At 41.0% G+C, this 26,010-nt stretch overlaps 1 protein-coding gene across 1 annotated transcript in view; it reads left to right on the top strand.

Annotated features, from left to right (window-relative positions):
* Window positions 1-25,694, top strand: part of ST6GALNAC5 (ST6 N-acetylgalactosaminide alpha-2,6-sialyltransferase 5) — a 68,540-nt gene extending 42,846 nt beyond the window's left edge. Inside the window, exons 3-5 of the mRNA XM_021527741.2 lie at window positions 13,642-14,051; window positions 18,864-18,971; window positions 25,348-25,694. Coding sequence (XP_021383416.1) covers window positions 13,642-14,051; window positions 18,864-18,971; window positions 25,348-25,579 — 750 coding nt within the window. The 3' untranslated portion in view covers window positions 25,580-25,694. The remainder of the gene's footprint in view (window positions 1-13,641; window positions 14,052-18,863; window positions 18,972-25,347) is intronic.
* The last annotated feature ends 316 nt before the right edge of the window (window positions 25,695-26,010 follow it).

Genomic DNA, 26,010 nt, shown 5'->3' on the forward strand with positions numbered 1-26,010 from the left:
TATGACATCTGGATACTTGGGAATTACATCCGTGTGTGTGAACTAAAGTTAGAAATGCCAAAATACTTATAAAGGGTCCAATTTACAAGTCATGTATCATTTTTGCACTGAATAACTGATTTGTGTTTGCAGTTAACACCATTTATGTCTGAAATAGAACAGTAAGTGCAGTGTCCCTGTTTGCTAGCACTTCAGGCTTGGGACTGTAATGTAAAGTATAATGTCAGGCAGTGCCTTGCCGAGCCTAATTTATGGCTTTGGAACAGCTTGTTACACACCCGGTGTGGGACTGGGTGATGGGAGTAAAGAAACCTTTCCATGTGCCCTAACAGCAGATTGTCAGGTCTGCAGAGCTCTGCTGCATCAAAAGTAGATTAAATCTTTATTTAAGAAGCATGAGATGGTGATAGTGCTCTTAAACAGTAGCTGCTATTAAAATGTCAGCGTTGCTGTCAGTCACCACCCAGCACCTGAGCTAATGCTTCTTGCCCTGGTAGGGAGAGTGGAAAATAGGTTGCTACTTACAGTGAACTATTGTAAATGAGGAGTACAGATCTAATCCTTTTTGATATGCTTTATTATTCATCTGTAAGATTAAAAATGTATGTTGTATTACTTCAGAGGTTACACTGACCTCTAGATTTCATGCTTCTGGATTCTAATACTTCTTATGTACTGTTACGTTTTTATTCCATATTTTGGCAATATCAAGGCTTAGTCATAAATGTGAAAGAAAATGTAAAGTTACAGATAATGTGGTGATTGTCCATTTTCTGAAAACTGAAGGGTTTTGTCTTGTGAGTGTTGTGCAAAATGGCAGATATTGATATCTTAGCTAATTATTCAATCAAAGAGTTGGCAGGTCAGTCAGTGGGAACCAATGTACAGTGGACTGGAATTGATCACACTTCATTTCCCATCAATTGGCAGAGCAAATGGTAGCTTGGGTGATAAGTTAGGATCATTGCCAGTCATTTCTTGGGCTTATGCCTTCCATTATTTATTTTTTTTTCCTCCAGACGAGACCCACCCCCCCCCCCCCCCCCCCCAGACTATTCGATGAAAGTGAATGCCCTCTGATGTTGGTGAATAAAGCAACACAGAGTTTTTGTAGCCTCTGAGGGACATGAAACTGTTTCTATCTCCATAATTGATGCTGCTGCATAGTCCTATAATCACCTAACCTTATTGAATTGTCCCCATGTGAAGATTTGATTTCAGATTTTGTAATCATTATACATCATTTATTTTCACATAGATTACAGGTTCATCTGTAAAGTGACACAATTTCATCCCAGAGCTCTTCGAATATTCAGCTTTTCACTTTAACTCTTTTGGATATGCTTCTGACACTTCCAACTTTGGTGATTAACTAGTAATTAGTAGGGTTCAATGACAGATGTATTGTAGCCTTCCAAGGAGTGATGAATCAGATACATGGCTGTGAAGAAATGGTTCCCTAAGACTTTTATCTAATACAGAAACCCAGAGATAGATCCTGCGAAGAGCTTTGGTGTGTAAAGCAGGACTTAACCCAGTTAAAGTTCTATTCCTAAACCTAAATGTAAAGTTTCAGTTAAAAAAAAATTTTGCTTAGCTGCTGACTAACCCTGAAAGCACATAAATGAGCTTTGCTGTCTCCTCATTTGAATTTCAAGTGAACTAGATGCCTACATTTGTTTTTTTGCATCTGCCAAGATCTTTGCCTGATTCCCATGTAAGGCTGCTCAGGAGCTGAAAATTAGAATTTTCTTTCTCCCAAATGCTCTGCCAGGTTTGGCAGACCCAGCCTGCATTCCCAGAGCCATCAATGCCCTTCCACAGCTGGAAGGGATGATGCCACCTACCCACAGTTGTTCTTCAGATCACTCCAGGCTGTAGGGTAGCTCACACTCTGTGTGGGGATTCTGCATGTGTTCCTGTTTCTGGGGATGTGATATTTTGTTCCTGTCACAAAGGTTTAGCTTTTGGGATAGAGACTGATTCCTTTGGAAAAGGTGAATGTTCAAAAATAATCTACTTGTGACAGGCCAAGTGTTTTTGCATTAACAAGCTTTCTTTTGAAAATACATTGGTTTTATTTGCTCTCCAGGTGTCTGTTGACACCTAATTGGAAAAAAAAATCTTATTTATTATTTGAAACCATCCAAATGCTAAATAAATATACATTGAACCAAAATAAACTGTTTTAATAACTTATTTTGTAATTAAATGCAAATGTAGCAGCCTTTGCAGTCTGTTAAAGCAAACATAACCCCCAGCACATTTAGCATGTTAAAAAGAAGATTTTTGCTGTGTTCACAGTATTACACAGTAATTAAAAAGGAAACCAGCTAAGCCTTCAGAACCTGTCCCCTTCTTTAAAATGTAATTAATTTCTGTTTAATTATAATAGTAGGGCTGTAGCATGATTATTACTTTTGAGTGGTAGAAATCCTGCACTGTTGTTTTTTTTTTTTTTTCCTGAGTGTGTGTTTCTGGAAACAGAACACACGACAGAAAGGGAAAGATTTGAACCTCACTCCAGCTGTAATTAAATGCTGACACATCAGTGGAGTTTGGCTGCATCTCTTCAAATGTGGGTTTCCAGGACAGAGGCTCCTCCCGGCTGTGCTGTGCTGTGCTGTGCTGCCAGGAGCTGGCCCTTCTCCTGGGAGGATGCTGTTTTTCCTTGCTTCTGCAAATCTGGGAAGTAGGCAGGGCTGACACAGTGCAGGCACTGCCCTGCCCAAGGTGAAATTCCCGCTTTGTCCACTGTGGATTTTAGGATGTCAGGTTGCCAGCTGTCCTCTGTGGCTGTCCCTCCTCAATGCTTTGGGCTCTCCTGGGCTCCCGGGGCCTGTGACTGAGCCAGGATTATGCTCTCGTGCCATCTCCTGGCAGATTGTCCCCGGCGTGCCCTGTCCAGTGCAGGTGTGTTGGTCACAGTGTGCCAGCCCTGCGTGTCCCTGTGTGCCAGCTGGGTGAGGTCGGTGTCAGGGCTGGGCTGCAGTGGGTCCCGAGGGCTCGGCGCAGGCACAGGGACCCTGCCCCGAGCCCAGGCTGGGGGCTGGGACTGTCACCTGCACAGGGCCTGCACAGCAAGGTGGGCACAACTCGGGGCTCCAGGGGTGTGCCAGGGGTGGGAAGCACCAGGACTGTGGGCATGTGGGCAGCAGATTTCCATACAAAAAACTGCTGGCACTCCAGTGTTTCTCCCTTACAAGAAGACAATATCCTGCCCTCTGTCCCAACAGTTGAAATTGTGGCTCTAGAGAAGGTCTGAGCTTGTAAAAATGTGCTGTTCAGATGGGTGAGCATTTTTTGAGCAGTAAAGCTGGAAAGATGAACTTTCATATCCAGTGCTGAAAAACTTCTTTAGAATATGCCTATTGCTTTGAAGAAATGGACAGAAGTTAATTCACATGAAAGAAGAATCCTGGGCTGCAGCCAGGTGTGGTACAGAGCCCTAAAAAGCAAACATTAGTTATAGAATATAATTCTTCCTGCTGACAGGTTACCAGTTAGATGTCAAGGCATCAGTAATGGTGATTTTTAAACAATTAAAGACTGAGAGGTACTTTATAAAAGTATCTGCAACATAGAACTTCTTGGATTTGCTACCATGTTCTCCTTGTTATTCTTCCATCACCACTACCACTGTTATCCATTTTATTGTAGCAATTTGAGCTGAATTTGATGTGCATTCAGTGTTATTAAAGACAGCAGTGCTGTGCATCCACCTATCTTTTCTTTTTGTTCCTGCCTTCTTTTGACTTCTCTTTGCCTTGTTCTGATTGTGAAATGGATCCAGGGAGAGATCCAGTAAAGTACACTCCACCCCCCATCCCAGGAAGAACTGAGCAGGAATTGTTCAGTGCCACTGCCAGGTAAAATGCACTTAAATGACACACACATTTCATCCAAGGAGTACAATTTAGGACTAACAATGTAAAATAAAAAGTAGATGAAGTGTATAAAGCACTCAGAAATCCCCTGTGACTCTGGGACTCCACATTTCACCTCTTTGCAAGAAGGTTTTGTTTCTGCTGCTGTTCACTAAGAGGTGGTTCCCTTTTTCTTGATCTCTGTAGTATCTGTTTTAAACCTACCTCTTGCATTCTCTCTGCCACGCCTTCCTACACTTCCGATTCCTTGACCAGATGCATTTTGTAGCTGTGATTTTGCATTATGTCATTTTGCCAGTTTCAGATCAGTTACATCTTTCAGCAAAGAATGTTACTGAGGAATATTAACTAAATAAATACTTGGGAATCATGCTTGGGGTAAAGCATAAATAAAAGCATTTGTGTGCCACAGCCACAAGCCAGTGCCCTAAACATCTGTGAAATACCGATCTGAAACAGACTTTACTTCTAGCAAGGTCAGCCCCTGCTCTTGCCTTGTAATTAGCTGACTTGCTATCAGCTCTTCCCTGGCTCAGTTTTTTAAGGGCTCCCTCTTCTCATGTGCCCTGCAGCTCAGAGTACCTTCCTCTGAGAGAGACCTTCCTCTCTCTCCAGCCAGCCTTTTTCAGCGGTTCCTCCAGAGATTCCAGTTAGCCTCATGCTTTTCACCCACACAGAACATGTGCTATTGTAAATGCAGGGGAACCTGGTGGGAAGAAATGAGGTGTCTGACTCCAGTTCAGAAGGCTGAATGATTTCTTCATTATAACTATACTATAACGCATTAATATACCATTTAGAGGAGATACTAAAACTACATACCTATCTTTTCAAACTACCATTTCTAACTCCTAACAACTTGTGACTCTGGCCAGAGTCCAGACACAGGTGGATTGGATTGGCCATCAGGCTCAAACAATCCTCACCAGAATCCAATCAAGCACTCACCCCAGGTAAACAATTCTCCAAAAACATTCCACATGGGAAAACAAGGAGCAGAAATAGAAATTGTTTTCTCTTTCTTTCTGTGAAAAAATCCTGAGAGAAGAATGTGCCTGCCACAATGTGGCTCTCGGGAGCAGCAATGCCATGTTGGCAGACGGAGTGTCAGCTCTTATCCTTGATTGTCTAATTAACCCTCACTGGCCGGTTCATTTCAGTGCTAAATATTTCCATCTATAGAGTGTTTAATTTCATATTAACCTGCATGCAGACAAATAGACTCAATACAAACATCCTGATTGGATAAATGTGTTTATTTTTGTCTCCCGTTCAGGACTTGGTAATAGTGAACAATTGGAGAGACATATTTTGAATGCTTGAGACCATATAACAAAACCCCCAAACTGAAAGAGCCGACCCCTGAATTAAAGCGTTTATTTTTCAAACCCAGTTGTCATCCAAAATCAGTTAAAATTGTAGTGATACATAGTTGCAGATATGCAAATATTTATATGTCTGTCTTCAAGATGTTTTCTTTGCATCTGGTTTTTGTCCAAAACTAAATATACAAATACTTTAGCACAAAATGCTCTCTCTTCTTCTTTTCTACATATGTGCATGGGAGAAATTTGCAGTGTGTTTCTGCAGCCTGTCACTCCTAAGTTAAATGGATGTTTTGGCCACTTCAGCTGCCAGTACCTGTTTCCAGCATCTGTCTTTGGTGTCAGTATGGCAGTGATTGTGGAGGCTGCCCTAGGATCCTGCTGGGGATGTAGTACAACTTTGTGTATTATAGAATCTGATACATCCTCAGAAAAACAATTTAAATTCTGATTCAGTATCTTCTGCAGGGGTAGGGGGGAGGGTTTAAACCTTTTTTGAATTTTGTTCTCTAGTTTCTAGTGTGCTCTTAAGTCAGAGGGACAGAAATAAGAGGATATAGAACAGCCTGGTTTACATAAAACAGGCTGATGAAGATTACATGGAGCTACCACATGAGAATCAAAAGGCCATGAAGCTGAACATTTTGGACAGATTTTGAAGGAAAGACATTTGAATAAAATTTTTGAACAAAGGCCTTTCAAAAGAATAAGAAGCATTATTTTTTATTTTGCTCTACTTCAACCAGGTAGAGAAATACAAGACAAAATATATTTTAGAAAAATTTTCTGTGGGGTCAGTAACTTTCTAATTAGAGATCTGGTCTTACATTTTATCTGGCCTATTCTAGGGGCTCTGCATGCTGTGCTAAGTTCTGTTAAAACTGGATAATATTGGAAAAGCTTCCTTTGTCCTTGCAATGTCCTTGCAATTATTGCCTTCTAGAGATAATACTTGTAATGAGAGTTGAGATTCATTTGGATCAGCCAGATAGCACCACAGAAAGAAAAAAACGCTTGAATTTAAAAAAATTAGGCACAAACTTTAAAGATCAGTGATGCCTGGCTTTAAAGCTGGGTTAGATAAAAAAAGGACCCTGTGAAGCTTGAAGCTCAAAAAATATCCTGCATAGCCATGACAGGTGCAGAGAGAGCATATGATGGCATACTCACTGGAAAGAACTGCCAAAACACACCAAAGCAAAGCAGAGAAGTTGATGTGAAAACATTCTGAAGCAATAATCCAAATTGTCCAATACTTTTACTGAAGATCATTATAATTTCTGCTTTTCTGACACTTCAGTGATAACAATTTGCATAGTTAAGACACCATGCCTATGGCTCTATTTCATTATAGTGCAAGTACTTTAGCTGCAGAACAAAAGTAAAAGAGTTTGATGTAATATGGGTGCCTATTTGCACTCCTTTTAAGATAAACATTAGGCAATAACCATTTCTTTAGAGCCTGTGTATTGTTCATATGATACTCTCTCTTGTATAACAGTTCATGTTCATCAACATGATACATTCTTGCCTGATTTTCCAGTTCTGCCTTTCACTGAGGATATTCTTTTCTTTCTCTGATTGCTTTTTCTTCTGAGACCATTACTCTAGTTGATAGCTTCAGGTTATCATTGTATCCTATCTCCCTCTCCAATAAGCCTATGATTGATACTAATCTTCCTCATGGGACACATTTATAGGTTTCAGGATGGAAACTACTCTCTAAATCTTAGCTTTATATGTGCTGACAATTTGCAAGGTTGCACCTTATATTCACTTCAGGTGGCTTAGGGGAAAACATCAGCACTTGGTAATCATGTTTCTAAAATAAGAATAGAAATGTGCCCCATATACCAAAAGTTACCCTGTTGTTCATCTCCTGTACTGCTGCTCCTGCTCATGTATTTTATGTAACTAGGAAGGGCTCAGTTTCTATAGGTGGTCAATGTCCTGTAACCAAACTCATGCCTTTTCTTTCCAGTGAGAGAAGCCATATTTTAATTAATCTAATGGAAGCTTTGACTAGCAGGCAGTCCCCTGAAAACGAGTTAATGTGCCGGAAAACACTTCACACAAGCAGAAGACTCTTCATTGACTAATGTGCTTAACGGGACTTTTTCTAAGGAAATTGCTCCAGTGAAAGCTTTGTGGAGTGCATTTGCTGGTTTTTTTCTCTCTTCATAATATAGCTGCATGTTCTGAAATTTAATTATGTCTAAGGACCATTTCAAAATAGGATTGTTTTATTTTTCCTACAGGTTTTGCAGATGCTCCTCAGTAGGGTATCATGGCAAAAAAAAAAAAAAAAAAAAATCAATTCCTTGGCAGAATACAACGTAAGGTGCTGTGATCCCTAGTGTGAGGAATGCATGTGCTGGAGTTTGACTATTTCACTGTCTTACCCAGTACCTGAAGGCAGAGTCCAGTTACATAACTATCTCAGAGGAATCAATGGGAAATGACAATGAAAATGTTTCTGCAATATTTGCATATTCAAGCTCCACAGTCCAAGAAACAAAGAGAAGTAATAAGAAATTCAATTGTTTTATCTTTTTAAACAGACATGCATTTTATCTCTTATGAGCAGACTTGCCAGACCTTTTTTGAATTGCAAAGTTTCACTGCAAATGCTTGTTATTTGGATTTGTATAAGGATTAACAATGTTGGGTAAGTGGTGTCTCCTAACCCCTTCTGTTTACTTGTGTGATATCAGTCACTGGGATATAGTTTTGAAGGCAGTCAGTGCTTTTAGTTCAGTGGATAATGCAGTTTGTTTTCATGGTAAATTCTCTAATGTTCCAAAAGTGTACTTCCACAATAATTATAAATCTTATGTGCTCAGAGGATTTTTTTCCCCTCTTTGACACCACTCTTTATCTGCATAAGGTGCTCTTATCTAGCATAAGGGCTAAAGACTCAAACTTCTTGAAACTTGAGGGGGAAGTCTGAGCTGGCATGCAGAGTGTAGAAATTAAGCTACATTCCCTGTTCAAATGCACATGTGAAAATGTCATGCTCAAAACAAAACAATTTTTTAGATCTGAATTTGGCACCACAAAATCAAAACTTTTAAAGTCACAGAGACTTTAAAAGACATTTACATCAGCAAGTTGAACTTGAAAACTCTTCTCATGCTTTTGGTGTTTCAGTTTGGGATTTTTGCTCCAGCTTTTTATACACAGAAGTGTTACCTACAATATTCCAATATGCGTCTGAATGACTTCTACTGTTCAGAGAAGATTGTCTTGATAGCATCATTTCATAGATGGGACTTGAAAAATAGCAAACTTTCAGCTTCCATGTGGTTGGGTTTATTTTGTTGGGTTTTTTGTTTGCTTGTTTGGTTTTGTTTAATTTATTTGTTTGTGTTTTGTCTTGGTGTTTGTTTGTTGTTTGGTTGGTTGGTCTTTAATTTTTTTATTCCTTTCATAGTATTATGAAAGTACTGTTCTATCGATATATTACAAACAAAAAATAACGAGGGAACCTGCATTATTTTCACAGGATCATGTCTCCCAGAGTCCTTGCATTGTGAAAATCACTTCTGAAGTGCACAGCTGTGCTTCAGTAATGAGACAGCTTGAGCCCCACAGCTTGCTTCATTGGCTTACAGAACACAAGTTACTTGGCAAATATGAAGCCTCAGGGTTTCTATTCTGCTTTAAGGAGGTTGTTGGGAATCTCTCAAAGAAAAGCAGATTTGGCCTTACAGTTTTCAGTCTTCTAGGGAAAATACTGAAGAAGGAGGCACACCGATAGAAACAATACATGTCATGAGGGATGGACATGAGCAGCTTTACACTTGGGGCAGTGCAGAATGACAGGGGCTCACCAGAGCTGGAGCATTCAGCTATTTGTGATGTGCCAGCAGTGGGCTGGGCATGGCTGGAGCTCCTGCAGAGCTTGCAATACAGCTGTGACAGGGGGATTGTCCTCCAAGCCTCTGGGAAAGGAGCACTAGGAAAGAGCAGCCAGCCTGGTAGAGCAGTGGTTCCAAGCCAGCAGCTTGTGAGAAACCTAAGAGCTGCTCAAAGCTACAAGAAAGTAAAAAAAAAAAAAATGGAAGCTGCCAGGACAAAATATTTTATCCCTGGCAAAGCCTTAATTATTTAGTGGTTTTGCTGGTGGCTGATGACGCAGCAATCAAGAGCAAGCCATAAGTAAAAAATTGCATTGAACATGGTGTGAACTCGGGGTTCATTAGCATCATGTAGGAAATGTTGATTAAGTTCTGTGCACAAGGCAAGGAACATAAAAGCAAATATTGAGGTAACATACAGTGAGTGTCACAAGCTGTTGTGCTTAGGCCAGGCACAATGGGCACCAGGTGGGGGAGACATGAAACTCCTTCCAAACAAAAAGAGAAAGCAAGGCTGCCCTGGAATAAGGACACTTTCTTCTGAACCGGTAAGACTTACAGGGTTTATGTGTACTTTTTCAACCATTAACATACTGAATTCAACTGAATTAATTCATTTGAACATGGGAACAGATTTGCTTTGCTGTACATCAGGCTTATTTGTACCACTGCTTTTTCCTGTGCAGTCTGGGAGCTGCTGCAGAGATGCTGTTGGTTCAGCAGCTGTTACTACAGAGGAGCAGCTCTGCAGCCTCTCATCCCAGCTCTGGCACGAGACAAACGCAGGCCAACAACAGCGGTGTTGCAGTCCAAGAGAAGCATTTTGCACTTTGTCTCAAGTGCTTAGTTAAAGGTCATCCATCCAAAACAAATTTGGATATTCTCTAGCCTTTCATGGTATCTCTTGTCTCCCAATACACTTTGAAGTCATCTGTGATATTTCCAGATGTATCTGTGAAGAATGCTGGTGTTCATGAACTGACAGGTGATCTTTTTCTGCTGAACTTAGTAGTGAGCTGTTCTCACTGCAGGTTGTTTCTTGTTGTTTTGGGGAGGTGGGTTTGTTTGTTTGGTTTTATTTAGTTTTGTTGTTGTTGTTGTTGCTGTGACCAGGTCATCATTGCCAAGATAAAATACTCTGGCTTTTATTTATAGAACAGAAATTTTTACACTACTGATAATGGAGTGATCTGAACCCAGGGGTCTTGAAAGTAGGTCATTAAGTACTCAGTATAAGAAAAAGTGTGTTTTACAGTGTTCATTATTTTACTGGAGAAAGCTGTCTTATCTGAATCTTGGCTTTTAAATCAAGAGACTTCTATAAGCAAAAAAAAAATTATTTTATTTCATCACAAAGAAAATAATTATATCTGAGAATAACATATTTTGTATCAGGAACAACATTTTTCAATTTATTCCTCTCAAGCACTTGAGGATTAAAGTGTCTGAAAATAACATTCTTCGATCACTGGATGTAGATTTTAAAGTCAATAACAGAGCAAATTACCTCAAATTGGAAAATACAGAAACAACCATGGCATTGTTTTTTGTTTCATTAACCAAATCAGGCATTAACCAAATAGAGCAGCAGCACTTCTGGGCTAGTCTCTGGAAGTGGGAGTTGCCAGGAGTCAGTTTGGCCTTGTAGCTGTGCCAAGCTACACTTACTCGTGGGCACAAAGGTGCTGTTATGGGGTTTATCCCATGACAGAGTTCCTTTGCTGCCTTCATTCCCTTGGGATAGCCCACCTATCCTTGAAAAGCACCAGCTGGTTTGCCATCTTCTGGGGCTCTACACTGTGGCCTTGTTGTACTGTGACCTCTGTTCTCCCTCTCTCCATGACTGGAACCGAGAGATGATTTGGGCAGTTTTTTCGGACAGTACTTGGCTCATGTGGTGTGCAAGTGCCTGACCTGTGTTGTAGCAGTAGCCATGTGCTCTGCCCTGTCACAAAGGTGCTGTCCATGGAGTTGAGGTACACATGAACTGTGGCTGCTTATTAACAATGGGTACAATTCAATGTCAGCATCTTTTACATGCATGGTATTTTATACTTCAAAGTAATTAACAAAATGCTATAAAACCTGCCTACCTCTCACCCTGTTCCTTTTGAAGCAAGGCTCCTGAAATATAATTATATTTCATGGGGTTTGCTTTCTTTTCACTTTGCTTTTTTTTCCCCAAAATATCACTGTAATAATTACTGTAACAGCATTTTCTGTGGAGTTAATGTTCTTCTGGCTTAATGGCCCCTGGTTATTCTCAGGCCATCAACTTTTTCCAGCTGGTCATCAATCCCAAAGAACTGCCTTGTGCTTCCATTATTATTGCTTAAGTAGATGACATTTCTGGTGCTGCTGCTGCCTCCCAGTGAGATGATATTACAGCCAATGGCATTTTCCCCCCTTGCTTTCACTGTTGTCAAAACATTATAAACAGCTGGTGTGAGAATGTTGTGGCTGTTCCCTGTGAATTCCTCTGATAATTTTTAGGTGCGAGTTTTGTAGACTTCAGCTGAAAGAATCTGAGTGAGGCAACTGAAAATTACTTGCCTAGAGCAGCTACAAGGGCTCAGCCCCCATGCATCATTCAGGAAGTGGCTAGGCAATACCTGACTGTTTCAGTCTAAAGACTTTTTCCCAGAAGGAACATGTTTCAAATAAGATCTGGGATAGATGTTCTGGGGGATGTTAATGTTCATTAGGTAGCCTCAGTCCCCTCCCCAAGTTTCCACAGCTCTGCTGGTGGCTGCCCTTGTTTCCTAAGGATTGATTGATCTGTGGCAGGCTTTTTTAAAAGAAACAAGGAAGTTGTAGCTCAGTAGGACAGAAACCTGCAGAGATTGTTTAAGTGAAAATGCCTTGCTATGTGGATATTCAAACCTGTGTGAGTTAACATTGGTGCTGACTACATTTCCTTTAACCTCATTAGCACCTTGTCTTGCTTTTCCAAGCATGGTGGTGGAGCAGCTAGTTCACCTTAGAGCCTTTCACTAGGTAATTCATCAAAGTGGCAGATGAAAGCTTAAAGGAAAATGCATGTAAATACTGCATTAGGAACCTTGGCTCACAAAGGCATGAACATTTTCACTCATACCATTAGCTCTGGATTATAGTCCACAGATGTGAAAGGGACTCTGTTTATTGGGGGAGATGGATATACAAGGCTTACTGGTTGAATCACTGTGCAGATTGTCTACTTCTTATTTTTTTCTTTAATTAAAACGCATTAAGCATTCATGAACTAGTCTCATAGTAAAAAAAGAATCTCAGACTGTAATTGTAACCACTTAATGCCTTCAAAATTAAAACCAAATTACTACAATAAAACACTCCCATGAAGTACTCAAGGCCAAAGCATTTTCAAACAGGGGCCTGAGACTGTGTCAAACCTACATCATGCATCTTCAGAGTTTTATGCTGTGCCTCACTGCAGATTGATGTAGTCATTGGATTCCTGTATATCTGTAGATCAGAATGATCAAGCAACTGCAGTTCAGTCTCTGTGCCAGGGGTTTATCTGATGGGGTTTTTTTGTTGGGCTGGTTTGTTTTTTTTTCAGGGGATGGGTAGGCATTGTTGTTTGTTTGGTTTTTTGTCATTGTTTGTTGTTTTTCAAATACACTAAGATACACACCAAGTGCAAGATAGTATATCCTGGAGGGCTACCAAGGCACACCCTCAAACAGTCTTTATTTACCTCCCAGTTTATTGTGTTCTTGTTAGAAAGTAGCACTTTGGGAATATTGTTAACCCTTGCTCCTTTTAGTTCTCATGCTGAGCATTAGATAGTGACATACTCCTCTATAATTGATACCTGTGGTGGTGGCATATTTCAGTAACATGATTTATCATCCATTTGCATTTTCATGAAGCTTGTTTTACTCTTCTGCTTCCATTAGGTCAGCACTCACTGAACAGGCAGCTCCCATTCCATTTTACTTTTTGACCTGAAAAGGTAGCAAAAGTTCAGTGCACTAACTCACTGTCATGTAAAATGCACACAGACATTACTGACCAGTTCTGACTTTTGAACCATAAAGGAGGTACTAGAGCACCACAGTGGTTGTGGCACAACTTGCAAATAGCATGGAAGGATTGGGCCAGGGTAGCAATCTCTTCACGTAGCAAAATGTCCTGTCCTCAGGTTCACACATGAACTTACGAAGACTTAGGATTTATTATTTCCTGAAAAAAAAAAAAAAAAAACTAAGCAGAAGAATAAAAGATACTGTAATTATAGCTGTTATAGCAAGTCCCAAGCAGTTGGGAAGCGTAGAGAAGCTGTTGTGATTCCTGTTTATGAAGCAGCAGTTGGAAGGAGGATTTACACAATGGGCTTAGCTCCACAGAGGAACTCTAAGGGCTGTACATCTACACCATATTCATATTCCCCCCAAAGATGTACAGGTAATGGGTCCCCAGCTATTTGGGCAGACTGCTGGGAGAGATTTCTGCACGTTGCTGTGAGGTTTTTGCTGTGACATACGCCATGAACGTGTAAAACACAGCTGTGTAGAGAAAGGGAAGATGTCTGCAGCTGACTGTGCAGTGCGTGTGTCTTTGCAGCCGCTGAAGATGCACTGCAAGAGCTGTGCGCTGGTCACCAGCTCGGGCCACCTCCTGGGGAGCAGGCAAGGGCACAGAATCGACGAGAGCGAGTGCGTCATACGCATGAACGACGCGCCCACCCGCGGCTACGGCAAAGACGTGGGGAACAAAACCAGCCTGCGAGTCATCGCGCACTCCAGCATTCAGAGGATTCTACGAAATCGCAACGAACTCTTGAATATGAGTCATGGTGCTGTGTTCATCTTCTGGGGCCCGAGCAGCTACATGAGGAGAGATGGCAAAGGCTTGGTGTACAATAACCTGCAGCTGATGAACCAGATACTGCCTCAGTTAAAAGTGTATATGATTTCTCGCCACAAGATGCTTCAGTTTGATGACCTTTTTAAACGGGAGACCGGAAAAGACAGGTGAGAACTTACATGGATACACCTAGGGAATGTCACAGAGTAGTAAAATAATGCAGTTTATATATACCAATTTCAGATCTGCTCAGAGGGACAATCCTACCCATTAAATCCTTTGCCTCATGAGTCGTAATGTGGCATGACACGCCAAATAACATCACTGGTAACATAAGTAAAAAATACGCATCAAAATGATTTGTATGGAGTACTGCCTCATCAGTCTAGAATACCAGAGCCTGGATGTAATGTTTATAGACTCGAGGAGGCAGGAACTGTTTAAATCTCACTTTGGGGTAATATACATTAAACTTTTTTTCACTGACACTGGAAAATTAGAATGGATAGGTTATGTTTTCTTATAGAGGAAATGCCACCATTCAGTGAATTATAATAGCTGTTTATTGAATTTAAGCATTTTTGGAACATTGCAGCTGTAAAGCTTCTTGTAAAACAAATAAACATTAGTCATACATTAGGTGCTTCGGAACAGTTCATCTTACATTTGCAACTGAAAAATGGAAAGTTATTATGATAGTTACATCTTTATGAGACTGTTTATGAGACTTGTAGGCTGATCTTCAAATCAAATTTGTAGTAAGTGACCCACTGCAGTACTTGAGTATTTTCCACATATGATGTTTGAAAATGGGCATTCAAACTAAAGACTTCCCAGCACTAAAGACATTTATTTTTAATGAAGTTCTGGTTTTTTACTTATTAAATATGCTGCTGTAAAAATGGCACAGCATCCCCACTTAGACAGAAATGAAGAGGTAGTTTTATTGTGCAGTAACTCACAGTCAGATGTGCTACCTTTCAAATAGAAAACATACACACCAAAGTTTGAACAGGGAACAATCCTGTTGTGGACTTGAGCACAGATTTCATTTTCTGGGCTACATGAGAAAGGCAGAACCAATGTTAGAGGAAGCTCTTGTATCCTCTTAGCTGAAGGCAATGTTAGCTTGGCATTTGCTGCCTTTGTCACACCCCACATGGTTTGCTTGCAGAGCTCTGGTCAGTTGTAGTGGATCTGAGTTCATGGCTGACTCAGGCACATACCAGAGCACAGAGTAACTTGGTCAGTTTTGTAACATTAAAAGTTCTTCTCTTTGTCTTCCAATTGGTGTATCTGGGTCTCTGCCAGAACAAGAAGGAAGGATAACAAGGGGAGATGCCCTGCGAGTTGTGATATGTTTGTCTTTTCCAGAGGAAAGCAAAGTGAGAAGGTGAATTCAGCACTTGAGCCCTTCGAGAAATGTGCAGAGGGTTACTGTGTGCTCAATATTTACAAAGGCATGAAAGTCTATAAATTGCACTGTAACCTGGCCACCACGAGGCCCAGGGGGAGGCCCTGGACACAAGGACTGCACACTGCCACCTCCTTTCCTGGACTGTGCTTTTGGTGATCCAGGATCACGTGCTGTCCCCAGTTCTGAGGAACAGTTTCCCTTCCTGCTTCACTCTCAGAGCTTCAGTTCTGCCATGGGGAGCCAGGGTCCCCTTCCTTCCCTGACATTGCCAGGATCCTGTTCTTTTCTTGACACATGCTGTGCAATTTCAGGCAAGCTGCTCTTTCTGGTTCTGCATCACCCATCCAGAGCCAGAGGCCTGTAGTGAGTGTGATGAAAGCATTTCTTCTTCTGCACAGGCACCAGACTCACATCCTGAAATATTCTCGAGGCATTTGAGCCATTAATGATATTGTAACAAGTTTATAGTGAACTCAGTCATGGGCACTCTGAACTCCCAGTGTGAATCAAGGGCACTCAGATGCCAGCAGAAGTCAGCCTGAGGAACCACCCTGTTGATTTTAATAAACTGCAGGCTCTGCTCTGAATGAACCACTCCTTTAGAGGACACAGACAGCATACTTGAAGGGCTAAGAAGATTAAAACAGGAGATGAAAATAAATGAATAAGCTGCACAGAAGAAATGGAAAATGAAAAGAAACTTGGGTAGGAAATAATTTGTAAGGGAAAAACTTCAGGTACCTGTGGGGGCAGGAGCAGAACATTGTATAGCCCAGACTGCTGCTGTTCCCTGGGGAGTTCTGCTGAGCACTTGACATTAGTGCCTACAAAAAACAAAGGAGGGAGGGAGAAGCATGATTGCAAGGCTGCAAGAATCAAGACTATTCATTTCCATCTTGAAAATGATGAGAAGAAAGGTAATTGGATGTATTGTGTCTTTTGGAAAAAAATTATTTTGAAATTAACAAAAACCTTCAGAAAACATTACCAGTTAAATAGCATGGTGAAAGACAAAGGCTGCAGAGTAGTATATTTGGCATTACAAAGCGACTGTACTTGAAAATAACTTTATAATTGAATAAGGGTACATTAAGAAAATACGATTCAGAACCAATATTATAGTAATTAGATAAAAGCAGCATAAATGAAATAACTGCAGGAAGAGTATTTCCAAAGAGATTATAAATGAGATTCTGGTGGAGCAGAAAGGCCTTTAATTGTAATTTAGTGTGCACTACAGAATTATCAGCACAGTGTGTTAGTTCATCATATAAAAGAATATCTGATAATTTCCCCTAATAAGCACATGACAGTTCTTCATATTCTCTCATTACTGCTGATTGGGTATAAAAACAGTATTCTTTTGTTGGACTCTTCTCAGATCTTTTATGACATGCAAGACACTCTAACCCTGTTTCTGTCTTGCTGTCCTACAGACATGGTATTTAAAGGGGGCAGAGTGGTACTTGAATGAATTTTTGAATCTTTATTTGATTATCCAGCTTCTAAGCCAGTTTAATTATATTCAGTTTTTCTCCTGTTTTTGAAAACACTAAATGACAGCCTAAGTGTCTGTAAACAGAAAGAAAGCTAACCCAGCAGAGAGCCTAGCTGGCTGTTCTGACCTGTGCATAGCTTTGGTCGTGTCTGGCTGCAATTGCGCCCTCGGTTTTGGAGTGTAAGTGTTGGGCACCTGGAACAGTCCACTTGTGCAAGCTCCAAAGCACTCTTAGCCTGAACATGTTCCTGAATTATCTAGTGATTCAGTGCTCAGAAACTCTCAGGTGGCAGAGAAGCAAATTTTTTTAGGCTTTTCCCTACCATTCTCTTTCCTAATAATTTTGAGCCAAAAATTTTCACTGTTTTTTATTGTTGCTGTGCCTGAAGGCCTCCACTGAGCCTATGACCCAGCTTTGACATTGTGACAAACTACTACCCCAAAGCTTCAGTGCACAGTCAGAAAATAAATAAGGCCCCATAATTGGAAATAATGAGATGCTTATAACATGTCATTCTCCAAATGCTAGCTTAGCTTGAAAGTCTTGTGTGTCAGGAGCAGTAGAAATGTGTATTTCAGGAGTTTATACATTACCAGGTGATCCACTAAGGACAGGACAAATTACCTAGACTCCTCACTCAGCATCCTCCAGGCATATTTAATCAAAGAATTCCCTTAAGTTTAGAAGTGTCTTTTAAGCAGCTGGCACAGATACCACCACTTTTGGTTTTCGTGTTTTGTTTTGTTTTGGTTTTTGTTGTAGTAGTCTGATTCCCTGAGGAAATGGGAAACTTTGGTACAAGGCATTCCTCAATCTGACAGTGCTCAAAACATCTCCTCCTACTGCTTTGTAGGTGACCTACTTGGAACCAGCTTGTTTAGCATTAGCTTGGGAAGCTGGTGGCTCCTGTCAGCTGAATTAGATGTTAGTGATAGCTGGCACTTGCTTGCAGTGGCTTTTGTGGCCTCAGGTCCCTGCTTCCAAGACTGTTCCACATCCTGCTATCACTGGGTAAACTGTAAAAGATGGCCTTGGAACTTGGGCCAGGACTTGGGATTCCCTGGTGACTTCTCTGACGAGACCCTTGTGTTTTCTGCTGTGCTTTTTTGGGGGGCTGTGACAAAGTTTCACAGGCATCTGGCAGATACAGGTGTGGAAAAAGAATTGGAATTAATGTAGCTCCAACATTAATACATTCAGGTAGAGTGCCCAGGCCTTCCCAGAGTCTGCACCTGCTCCCCTGGTGCCTCAGCTTTAGCAGGAGATGCTGTCTGTGACAGGCTGTCAGCAGGGATCTGAGGACTCTTTGGGCTGCAGATAACACAAGCTTGAACTTCTTCCTGTGGGACTTTCCTAGCTGGGTGAGGAGCCATTAGGCACAATTCTGTCTTATTCTTTAATAGCATTTGAAAAGAGACCTCTGAGTGAACCTTTGCAGATACGAACCTGTGATACAGCAAAATTTAAACGCAACTTGTAAATCCCTTACATCTGTGAGAAGTTACAGGGTGGTATTTCCTACTTTGCCTAATTAATACTGGGATCAGTTGAGCTTCTTTTAAAGCCATGTCCCAGCCTGCAGTGAAGGCAGGAGAGGTGCTGCCTTAAGGACTCCCTGCCAGCTGTCATTGCCATTGTCAGGCTCCCCTTGGGCAGGGATGGCAGCGGGGCTGGTTCCTAGGATGAAGATTTCCCAGGCTGGCTATGGGACACTCATAGCTGCAACCAAGTAAAGGGTTTCTACCAGCAGTCACAGTGAGGGGCTGGGAGCTTCTAGAAACCCGGTCAGAAGGTCAGCTAAATATTATGTTGCTGTGCCTAAAATTAATTACAGCGAGGAAAGTTTCCGCCCAGATTACTCCACTGACAGGACACCAGAAAAATCATTAAAAGATGGATGAGCAGAGTAGTCTTGGTTGCCCAGTTTTCAAAGCCTTTTACAAGAATGAAGAAAATGCCGAGAAATTGCTTCACAATCAATGGATAAATAAATAAATAAATAAATAAATAAATGTCAAGAATTATTTGCCAGCTTAGAAACTTAATTATGTTTTTGCTTTCAGGAAGATATCCAACACTTGGCTTAGCACGGGCTGGTTCACAATGACTATCGCATTAGAGCTCTGTGACAGGATAAATGTTTATGGCATGGTGCCACCGGATTTCTGCAGGTAGGATTTATTTTGGAACCATTATTAGCCAACAAAGTTAATGTTACAGATAAATATCTGAATCTTTTAATCTTTTTCCTCTGCAACAAGTCTTCAGTCCTCTTAAAGCAATTAATTAAGATGTCCCATGATCTCATTCTGAAAACAACAAACAGCATTTAATTATGTTGTATAAAATACTTTAAAATTTTGTCTGTACTGTGGGAGAATTAATGCATCTTGTTGCTTTCTTTAGTCTCTGAATATTTATCAGCTAAAAGTAATGCAATAATTGGCATGAAATTAATCTGAAGAAAGAAGTACTGGAAAACATTACTTTTAATTTGTTTTTCAAATTCCCCCCAAATTAATAGAGGAACAGTGTTCTCACAGTGACTAGTTTCTAAATTGAACTTTCTGTGCAACTCAAATTAACATTATTGTACCTCTGTCCCGTGAATGCTTTTCCAGCCCCGTTCTGCCTCCAGCCATGGCCAGGACCCAGACCCCAGGTCCTGGTTAAGCTTTTCCCACTGTGGATCAGTGACACAGGGAGAGTCTTCAGAACTTCTAGTGCTAGACCAAAATTACATTAGCCACAAGATACCAATATGGTTACAGACAAATTTGTATTACATCAGCAACCTTGATGCTGACATAGGTCTCACCTGCCCACACAGCACTAGCCCAGCACTGAGTGGTTCCTGCCCCAGCCAGTGCTGATCCCATTTGTCCTGCTGGGTGACCTGGGAAGAGCTGGAGGCAGTCTGGAACGAGGCCTCAGTGCAACGTTTCATCACCTGCTCACAAACCCCTCTCACCAAGAAGTACTTGCTTAAATTTTCTATTGCAAACGTAGTGATCTGTCTCAAGTCTGGTTCACTGGGTAATTCCAGATTCCTTTCAGGGGCAGGGAGGGCAAGGCTGCAGTGCTGGGTTAATCTCAAAGAATAGGACTGCTTTGACTTTCCTCTGAGCACTTAAAAGGATCCTTCAGGAATCTGCATTTTTCTTGGGCACGTTGTAGAAATCCCCAAAGAAATCACAGCATAAAATGTCAACACTAAACTCCACTTTGTGAGAATTTCTACAAATTATAACAAAATACTGATGATAAATGCTGTGATGTACTGCCGACTTCATCATGAATTCTCCAAGGAAAATAGCAAACTAGATTAGATATACCAGACAACACAAATACCTTCCACAGCACAGCATCTCATTCCTCTGTCATCTCATTTGGTAACACATACTACTTCAGTTTCTGTAAGTGGCTGGTCTGTCTTACTCCAGAAGTGGCTGAACTCCCATGGCACATGGAAGTAATTCTTCAAATGATTATCTAAAAATACAGAAGACAGCATTTCACTGCAAAATAATTTGTAATCCTAACTTTTCAGAAAAAGTCAGAATAGTTTACATACATATTAAAAAAAGCCAGCTAAACACAAACAAACTGTTTTGAGAGAGACTAGAAATGTCACTGAGAGCATATGAAAGGCTTTCATAGAATCAATACACTGAAATCAAATGGACTTAAATTATGACCCAAGAAAGGCTGTAGATCAGTCCTAGCAGTGAAAGATGTAATTGTTCTTACAGCCTGCATAAAAAAAATCTTAACATAAAGGTATGCACAACCTGGTTGTAAAAAGGGAAAAGGTCATTTCTTAGTCAGTCATATGAAATGTCTTTACTTCAGCTTGATTCCCCAGGTGATAAAGGGAAAAACTTCAGTTGCCATGCCTGGAAGAAGCTGTCCATGAAGATCTGTGAAAGGAGTTTCTTGCCATAAATAGAGTTAACTTTCTTAGCTGGCTCTTCAGCCACTCATTAAGAAATTAAAACAACACTTTCTTTCAAAGGAATAAGACAACAGAACAGAATAGCAGAAAGAAATATTCTGTAATTGCAAGCCATATTTCCTGGTTTTCCGTCAGATAGAATAAGAATCTACCATTAAAATAAAAAAATATTTAAAAAAAAGTCCCAACAAAACAACTAAAATGTGTGTGTGCTAGATGGTGTGATTATCCTACTTGCTGTGCAACTAAAGAATCATTAAAATTGAAAAAAAAAAAATCTTATTTCTGTTCATAATTAATATCACCAAATGTATAACTTCAGCAGATTCATTTTTAAGTATTAATTTGTGGAATAAGTAATGCATGTGGTGATCACTGTAATGGAACTAAATTAGTGTCACATCTGTAACGTGAAGGACACCTCAGAGGTGTCAGAAATCTCATGCTGTTGATTCTGCTCAAATTATTAGCTTAAGATCATTAACCAAACTGCTTTGCACCCATGCAGGAAAAATAGTCTAGTGAAGGAGTCTGGAGCACAGACTAAAGGATTTATCACTATTACTAGCAACAAGGTGTTTTAGATTCATTTCTATTTACTTTCACTGGACACTGAGTTCATAGCTGAGATGGACTTGATGTCCTAATAATTACAAATTTGCAGTACTTTACAGCAAAGCTATAAGTAATTTCAAACCCCTTTCCTTGCTACAGATTTATGCTGTAGGAGGGGTTAATGGCTTGATATTGCTCTCATGCTGTCTTGTGCATTCTGCAATAAGATGAGAGCTTGTGCTTCCATGCACATTGCAAACATTTTTGTAAAGTGGGCACACCTTTCACTATCTTTCCAGTGCCCAGGGATCCAGTCCAAGCCTTTCCCAAATGGGAAGCACATCCCTCTCAGAACTCCCTGTGACAGTCCTGCATGCGCAGCACTCACTCCTGAACTGGGACATGCTGGATTCTCCTCTTGCCTCCCTTCAGCAGCAGCCTGACAGTGGTGCCCAGATACCACAACAATTCCTGAAGGCACTGCAGTGCTGCTGCTTCCCTTTGTGGGTGCTCAGCAGCAGGGCTGGGAAGGACAAGACAAGCCTTAGTGAGTTTGTAGGAATTCCAGCCCCTGTCCATGGCATTATGGGCAGCAGGGACAGAAAGGCTGGTTCCCTGCAGGTCTCAGGGTACTCCTGTACACAAGGAAAAGTCAAGGGGTTAGTGAGATGAACCCTCTCTAGCTCTTCTCATCTTCATGGGCCTTCTGGAACACCCAGAAACTTAATTCTGAGCCTTATTTTAACTAATATGAATAATTTTTGTTCCAGTTATTGAACCAGATAATTTTCCTATAAGAATCCTCATTTGACTGCCAGGTCATTTTCCATGATAATTCACCTGAAAACTGGTATTTGAAATACTTTAGTGTTTTCTTACCTCTCTCTCTTTCTCCACTTTCAGTTCCTTTGAATCAAATGCAAAGCAGCAGTTGTTGCTGGTTACATTTCCCGGAGCTTATGAGAAACTGTAAGCTGTATGTGAGCTATTTGGTCCATATGCCTCACCTCATTAGCTTAATAACAAAATGCATACATGGCTTGGAAAACAAGACTAATTATGGAGGTCAGGGAAAGGAGATCTTGGGAATAGTAGGCAAAAGATTATCTACAAATCTTCATGGTCCTGACACAGCACCTTGCCCCTTATTCAACATATAAATGACACTTTACTCACACATCAAAATATGAATTATTTTACAAAGTGTGTGAGTACCTATAGTTTTAGAGGGTTGATTTATTATAGCTCTTCATTTCTAAGGAAAGAGACTGACCAGAATGTGGTATGGGGTGACCTGGTTTCCCTGCCTTTTTTCTTTTGTGCTGTTCCTCCAGCTCTTGCTGTAGGTGGATACCATCTGTGGGAAAATGTGCACTCAAGTGGCAAACAGTAGCTGACTGACAGGGGTACAAGCACTTCCACGGGTGCTGTGCTGGCAGGTGATCAGGCAGGGAGCACAGGATATTTTACAGAGGAACTTCCCGAGATTCCTCCCAGCTGTGCTATTAATATGCATGCAGAGCCTGACAAAATACTGATTAATGTCCAGTATCAGTCAGTGATAAAACAGCATCTGTTTTAATGCTAATAAATGAGGTGGCAAGCAATTTCCGTATAGAAATTACTCATGCATTTCATTTGCTGGTGACACAAGCTAATTGCAGAGCTAGAAGATAACACAGCACAGTTAATTTGGGTTATAGTGTACTCAAGCTGGAATTCAAACCCAAAGCTTACTAGCATGCAATCTGGGGAAATCCAGAACTCCCATAAAATGAGAAGGTCCTCCAATATGTAAATACCCTTCAGAATTCCAAATCTGAAATTGGAATTTAGCTGTAAAACCTCAGTCAGCTGCAGAGCAGTCCTAGAGAGGTCTGTAGGCAGCAGCCCCCATTCCTGCCCTGTTCTCACCCCAGTTCAGCCAGAGCTGCACACAAGGCCTGAGCCCACAGCCTGCCTGCATGGAGCTCCTCCTCTCTCACCTGTGCACCAGGTGCTTCTGGGCTGCTTCTGGTGGCACGGTGCACAGGATGCAGGGAGCTGCTGCAGCCTGGCAGGACCTAAGGACGTCCACCTAGGACACACTGGTGTCAGTTCAGAGCCTTCCGTGGAATGTGGAATCCCTGGCTTCAAAAACACCTTGCCTGGAGGGACCTGCAGCCTCACAGGCTCTGCATTTTTCCCAAGTCTGTTGGAGATACGATTTCAACTTTACTAAGCCTTACTTTAAAGCAGTAAATTTATACCAAGCAATACAGGTTGAGGACTCAAGAATAAAATCCAGGTTTAGTGCAAGAAGGATGAGCAGTCTGAATGAGAGACAGAGGCCTATTTGTTTTAGTAGTTCTTAACAAAAGTACATCACATGAAAATGTATCCTGTTAGATTTATAGTAACCATACAAATGATTCATTTAAGTGATAATAAGAGGTCCAATGTATCAAAAAAGTGAAATATTAATTGAAGATTGAGCTCTAATAGTTGTAGTTTAGAAATAATAAATTTCTACATGAACGGCAGCTTTAGATTACAAATACATTTTATGTAGGTGAGGTGATGAAGGATTTTGTTTCATTCTTATGCATTCCAGTGAGAATATATTTAATAAGTTTAGAATCCATCTTATTCTAGAAATGTAATTTTATTGTTGTTCTGGTCTTGTAAGATTGATCACCATTTTGTGTTACAAGGAAGCCAGACTGATCAAATTAAAACGTTAATCTAAGGCACAAATGGAAAGCAGCAGCAATATCATACATTACCTCTGCATATACAATATGGATAATAGCAAAATAAGAAAAATTAGAAAATTGCGTAGGTGACAGAATTACACAGTAAAAATAATGACCAGCACAGACTACTGACAGATTGTGGATGCATTCAATTGAAAGTGACCTTAAATATTAGCTCTTCAAAATGAAAATAATCAACTGTATATTAGAGCTGACAGCCCTGAATCCGTATCAGATTTCTTGCTCTGTGCTAGGGTCCTGTTCAGCTCAGGGTGTAACACAGAGCAGCTCCAAGGCTTCACTAAATGCTAATACTGGGAAATTTTCTGCCACAGAAAAATAGCTGGTAGCAATTAGGGAGAGAGGGACACAGTTGGGTAATTCTGTCTGGGACAGCTTGCTGCTCTCTTAGTATTTATGACACAGAGAGTGTGTGAGTTCCTGTCAACCCAAAATGCCCATGCCCAAAGAAAAAAACCATAATAGATACAGGTTAATGTAGAGATTAAAACAAAAGGAGAATGAATTGCTCTGGTTTATTGTAATACAGATGTGCCATTTACAGAATGTTACATGGAAACACTGAGGTCAGAACTGCTAAAATGAACTTTATCCTAAGTATCTAATTGGTGTTTGGCATATCCAATGTGTCACCACGAGTCACTCATTTCCCGCTGGGAAATGTGAATGGGTTCACAAGGTCAGATGGATACTATGGGTGAACTGTTTTAATTTTTAGCTTAGATACATGAAAGCTGCTGTTGTAAAATAAAGAACTCATTAGACATTTGATTAAAATGCCAGCAATAGCAGCCTGTACCACTGACCTGGTGTGCAGTCATTCATTGAAGTTGTGCTCTTGGAACCTGGCACAGCATGCTGGGAACATTCAGCTGAGCTGATGTGACACAGATAACCACCTCTGTCTATCATCTTCTTTCTTCCCCAGTTCAGTAAATACCTCTGAAAGACCTTTAACAAATCACAATCTAGATTTAAATCTCTTTCAAGCAGTTTACTTCAAATTTCATAGTAGTAACTCAGCCCTGCGGCACTCTTCCTTGTTTCTGAGCTACTGCTGCCTTTCATTTAACTGGGAGAATTAAAGGAGAGCAAAACAAAAAGTAAAGAAAACACCTTTGCCCCATTCTGATCTATTAGATATTCAAGAAAAAAACCCAGCTACATAGTTTAACTGGGACAAAAAGTGGATTTGAGCCCATCAGTTCATTAAAGATAGCATCTTTTCAATCAGCGAGAAAGAACATCTTGGACTTCCATCTATTTTCTTTTTTTCCACAGGGATCCTAATCATCTTTCAGTACCTTATCACTACTACGAACCTCTGGGTCCGGACGAGTGCACCATGTACATTTCCCACGAGCGGGGCCGCAAGGGCAGCCACCACCGCTTCATCACCGAGAAGCGCGTCTTCGAGAACTGGGCACGGACATTCGACATCCGCTTCTTCCAGCCCGACTGGAAACCAGAGCCGCTCGCTGGGACCCGCCCCGCGGGCAGCCCGCTGGCCTGAGGGACAGACGGACACACGAGCCAGCCACGGCCACCTCCCGCAGCGCCTCTGGAGCCTTCGGAGCCCGTGGGCCGGCGCGGCAGCCCCGAGGAGAAGGGGCACAGGGCGAGCCGGCAGCAGGCAGGAGTTCGGCACGGAGGAGCAGCACACACCCCGAGCACTTCTGCTGAACTGTATCAACCCAGTCTGTCACCTTTTGGGGCCATCCGACGTCCTGTGTGTGTTCGTGATTCGTGAAACGCAACCCGAGTGTCATTAAGGGACCGTTAATTAATTCATCATGGCTTTTTTAAGTACGACGCCACTGAATTTTCATAGTGAAAACTTCCCGTATTTATTTAATGAAGGTTTTTATGCAACCTAGGCCAGTATTTTTCTAATTCACAGTTATGTGGTTATCTTTCATAATCTTTTAAATCCAAAATTAATAT

Source organism: Lonchura striata, chromosome 9 (genome assembly GCF_046129695.1).
Source record: "Lonchura striata isolate bLonStr1 chromosome 9, bLonStr1.mat, whole genome shotgun sequence".
In the NCBI taxonomy this organism is placed as follows: Eukaryota; Metazoa; Chordata; class Aves; order Passeriformes; family Estrildidae; genus Lonchura; species Lonchura striata.